Here is a 4,650-nt window from a genome sequence, read left to right on the forward strand (position 1 = left end):
TCAACTAGACAGGTTCTACACTTGGGAGGTAATTTTTAGAAGAAATCAGTTACCTTTTAGCTATTTCATTTATATAAGTATCAATATTAGGATAGTTATTTTTTTTATATAATAATAAAATAATATAAGATAAATTTAGCTTTGACTATTTATATCAAATTTTCACATTAGATTATCTATTTATTCATTATATGATAATGAGTAATTAATAATGAAAAAAATATTTAATTTTTTTAATTATTAATTTATTTTATTTTATCATATTTTACCATTCTACCTATTATATGTTCATTAGTAATCATATTCTAAACAAAAATGAGTAGATCTCGTACCATGCATTAATAGTTATTTAGGAAATATAGATATTTACTTGAAAGTAATTAATTTACTTGAAGCCGTGCCTCCCAAATATCACCTAGTAAATGTTACTTTCGTTCAACTTGACGTAGACATGAAAGTAGAGAGAAATAAATAATAAAATAAACATTTGGTGTATCTACAGTAATTAGCAAATTTAGAAATGATTTGGGTGTTCACCATAGCAAGACTCCAAATATTTACGTTTTAGCTAATCCATTATGATGATGTTTTGGGGTCTAAGTAATTCTATCCATTGTAACCGGTCCAGTTTGGTCCGGTTTTGTATAATTTTTAAAATTAAACCGGTTACACCTGTTTTGCACTTTTAAAAACCAATTCTACACTAATTACCTTCCAAACCGGTACTTCTAGTCCAGTTTTCCAGTTTTAGTATAACAATATTTCTATAAGTTGTAGTGATTTAATATAGTATTAGTATTACTCTATAAAAATGATTTAATATTAATAAGTTATAGTGATTCAATATAGTATTAGTATACTAATGTATACTAATTAATTAAACCGAAATGTAATTATTATACTAATGTATTATATATTTAGCTACAGTAACTAATCCAATGTATTAGCCAAAATTAACTAATCCAATGTAAAATATATTTAGCTACAGTAACCCGCTACATATAGAGCGTACTGTTCATCCTCTAAATATTTTTTTATAATTTATATTTCATTTACTTCTTTATTTTCTTTTACTTTGATTTTTATCTTATAAACAAGTTCTTTTTATTGTTCATCATTTAAAACACATATTTCATTTTCTTCTAAAAAAATATCTTGAAAATATTTTTAATCCAATTTTTTCATATTTTGATTTTTGATTTTTAATTTTTCTTTGGCTTATATATTTTTGTTTTATGTGTATAGGACATAATTTATTTACATTGTATATAAAAACAAATTGCACATAAAAAAATATATGGATATTGTAACTTTATTGATAGAAAGGAAGTATTTAAAAAGACTAAAAAAAGATTATTTAAATTTATGAAGAAAAAATAAATAAGCTGATATATGAAAATATTGTAAAAGTCAGTATGTGTCTATGTGAAATAGAAAAAGTAGACATTAATAATATATTTTAAAAGATAAGATGAAAAATCCATTACTCTAAAATAGCTAATCTAATGCTAGTACTCGTGAGAGGATAGAAAAAAACGATGCCGTTTTCATTTAAAATTGGGTAACGGGTAATAGTCGGAAAAAATCGGCCGTGTTGGGCCAGCGGCCTTTTTGTTCAGCCCTAATTTTATATGATTCTTTCGTATAAAATAAAAATTTATGAATAGAAAAAGGAAACTTAAAACTGATGGACATGATAATATCAATGTTATTATAAAAGTTCCTCTCCTCTCCATATTTTACTTATCATCCAAGTTATTTGCTCTTCGTTTGATTCCAATATTCTTCTTCATTCGTCACATATTATATATTCTAACTTGATTCCATTCTTTTCTTAGCTTTGTAACTAGGTTAATTCTATAATTCCTTGACTAACTCCGCAACCAAACAATTAGAATATATATGTTAGGATCAGAAGATTAGTTCTCCAATGCATATATATTATGAGGATGACCATGCATGCAGGAGAACAAAGAAGTGTTCAAAAAGAAAAGATGGAATTAGATAAAGCAAGCCATTCTCTGGCTCTTAACATCGATAAAAATGGTATACATGCATGATTCTCTCTCTCTCTCTCTCTCTCTCTCTCTCTCTCTCTCTCTCTCTCTCTCTCTCTCTCTCTCTCTCTCTCTCTCTCTCTCTCTCTCTCTCTCTCTCTCTCGTTTGATTTTTAGACGTATCAATATTGGATTCATTTTGTTGGTTAATCATATAATATATTAAAAAAATTTTGGAATAATTAGTTATGTACGTATATATACTTAGAATAATATTGTTATATAAGTCCGGCCACTCCTAACTTATAATTAATCCTGACTTTGTCGGTTTTATAAACCCATGCATAATATCCCATCCATTAAAAGTCAGAACAGAAAATAAATTGTATTAATATTTATTGCATTGGCGATGTGCGTCCAATTGCACAAAGTTAATAACATTTTTAAAGTAAGATTTTTAGTAAAATGATATATATCTTTCGTATGAATTTGTTTTTCAATCTATATGTGTCAGGAGTTGTAAGATCAAGAAGAGATCTTCCGCCAGCTCATTACACATTTCAAATAAAGAATTTCTCAGTGCTGTTTGAGGCAGAGGTTGAGAAATGTGAATCGGGCCAGTTTGAAGTTGGCGGCTACAATTGGTGCACTTCGAAATATATCAATCTCTCAGTTGGTTTTTTTTTTTTTTTTTCTTTTAAATTATATAAAAAATAAATAAATCCAACCATTTTCATTTCATGTGTTCATTTTCATTTCTAGGAAATTGGTACTGCAAACAAATGGGAAGAGGAATAGTGAAAGTCACATCTCCTTATATTTGGCAATAGAAAATCAAGATACCCTTTCGCTTGGATGGGAGGCTAACGTAAGCTTCAGTTTCTTTGTGTTTGATCAAATACGAAACAAGTACCTGTGTATCCAAGGTAGGTTTCTAACATTTAGTATTCTTTAATTAGATTTGGAAATTCAACGGTAAATATTAAATAAAAGAGACAAACAGATAAAGTAAGTTTTTGCAAGCACAATACTTTTGTTATCTATTTATATACCCATTTACGTCTTTCTTCAGCTTTACATCTTTTATTTTTTTGGACAAAATTTTTAATAAATATTTACTCTATTATACATATACAATAAGTTCAATTTAAATTTAAAGCTTAGCATGGGATTGTCTTTATATATATATACATATATATATATATATATATATATGTATCATGCCTATTCTTTTGGGATATTTATTTTGATAGTTGAATATTTTCCGTAAACTTGAACAATTTTGATGCAGATTGGAGTATAAGACGCTTTCATAACTTAAAGCCTGAATGGGGATTCACTCAATTACTTTCGCACGACCTCCTTAACAATCCTTTAAATGGTTATATTATTGACGACTCTTGCATTCTTGGAGCTGAAGTTTTTGTCATCAAAGGTATTGGCAAGCAGGGGGTGTGCCTATCGATGATAAATCAACCTCAAATCAATTATTTCACCTGGAGGGTTGACAAGTTTCGCTCACTGCAAGGCAATTATTATATTTCTGATGTCTTCCGCGTTGAAGGGCGTAAATGGTACTCTCTATCTTACATTTGGAATCTTTGCTTTTATATCAGAATTTCAAATGGTTAACTTTTGTGAGTTTAGTAGACTCCTCATGTCATTAGCATGAAATATATATATATATATATATATATATTTCTGTATATATCTAGGAAGTTATTGCTCTATCCAAGGGGATCAGACACGGTAACCTCAGATCACGGCTTCTTGTCTCTCTTTCTCAAACCGGATGATTCAGAAATCGTTACCCCTAACCGAAAATTGTACGCAAAATACAAGCTGCGCATAAGGGACCAAGTCAAAAGCAATCACCTTGAAAAAACAAGTCAGGGATCTCTTGATCAATCCTTCAAGTGAAAAGATTATTTATCTTTTGCTGTTTGAGGTTGAAATAATGACAAACTCTTATCTTGCAGATGAGCATTGGTTCTCTAACAGTACCGTTGGCTGGGGTTTCTGGACCTTTACGTCCCTGAGAGATCTCAAGGATCCATCAAATGGCTACTTATTATCATGGGATGGTTCGCCTTTGTTCGTTGAATGCAAAATTGATGTCATATCTGTAGTGAAGGATTTCTCCTGATGATCTAATTGGAGACAAATTCCCCAACATTATTATATATGTCTATAATAGCAATTAATGTAAGAAAGATATATAAAATGTAATTTTAAGAGTGACAATAATCAAAGCCATCCAATATCCTAAACCATGGCATTATATGTATTCCTTGAAATCCACTCGTACGATTAATCATGCCATATTTTTTGTGTGTGAAGTGTACGTCCAAGAAATGCCCGGCACTAAAAGTCTAAACCAAAGTTGTTTCGAACGACGCTACAACTTAATGGGCCATTCATATATATGAATATATATATATATATATATTAATTATTCTTGTATTATTCATGTTTTGCATTCGTTGTTAGGTTTTTGAGTTGGCTACCTACGTACCGATCTCTTAGCTCCAAAAAAAGAAAAATCCTGGCATTTTCTCATATCATTCATGAATTATCTCGGGAAAAGCTAGCCCTCAAGAATATATATGACTGGGACCGATTAGTTTTTTCTTTTCAGAAACACTTATATTAA

The 4,650-nt window shown here is 29.4% G+C and overlaps 1 protein-coding gene across 1 annotated transcript; it reads left to right on the forward strand.

Moving 5' to 3' along the window:
• Window positions 1-1,924: 1,924 nt before the first annotated feature.
• LOC122297121 lies at window positions 1,925-4,284 on the forward strand. Its single transcript, XM_043107028.1, has 6 exons — window positions 1,925-2,046; window positions 2,512-2,641; window positions 2,760-2,923; window positions 3,289-3,571; window positions 3,713-3,885; window positions 3,977-4,284. Exons 1-6 carry the CDS (start codon window positions 1,944-1,946, stop codon window positions 4,141-4,143), a joined length of 1,020 nt encoding a protein of 339 aa, XP_042962962.1. The 5' UTR covers window positions 1,925-1,943; the 3' UTR covers window positions 4,144-4,284.
• Window positions 4,285-4,650: the final 366 nt, after the last annotated feature.

The sequence above is a fragment of the Carya illinoinensis genome, chromosome 2 (genome assembly GCF_018687715.1).
Source record: "Carya illinoinensis cultivar Pawnee chromosome 2, C.illinoinensisPawnee_v1, whole genome shotgun sequence".
Lineage (NCBI taxonomy): Eukaryota > Viridiplantae > Streptophyta > Magnoliopsida > Fagales > Juglandaceae > Carya > Carya illinoinensis.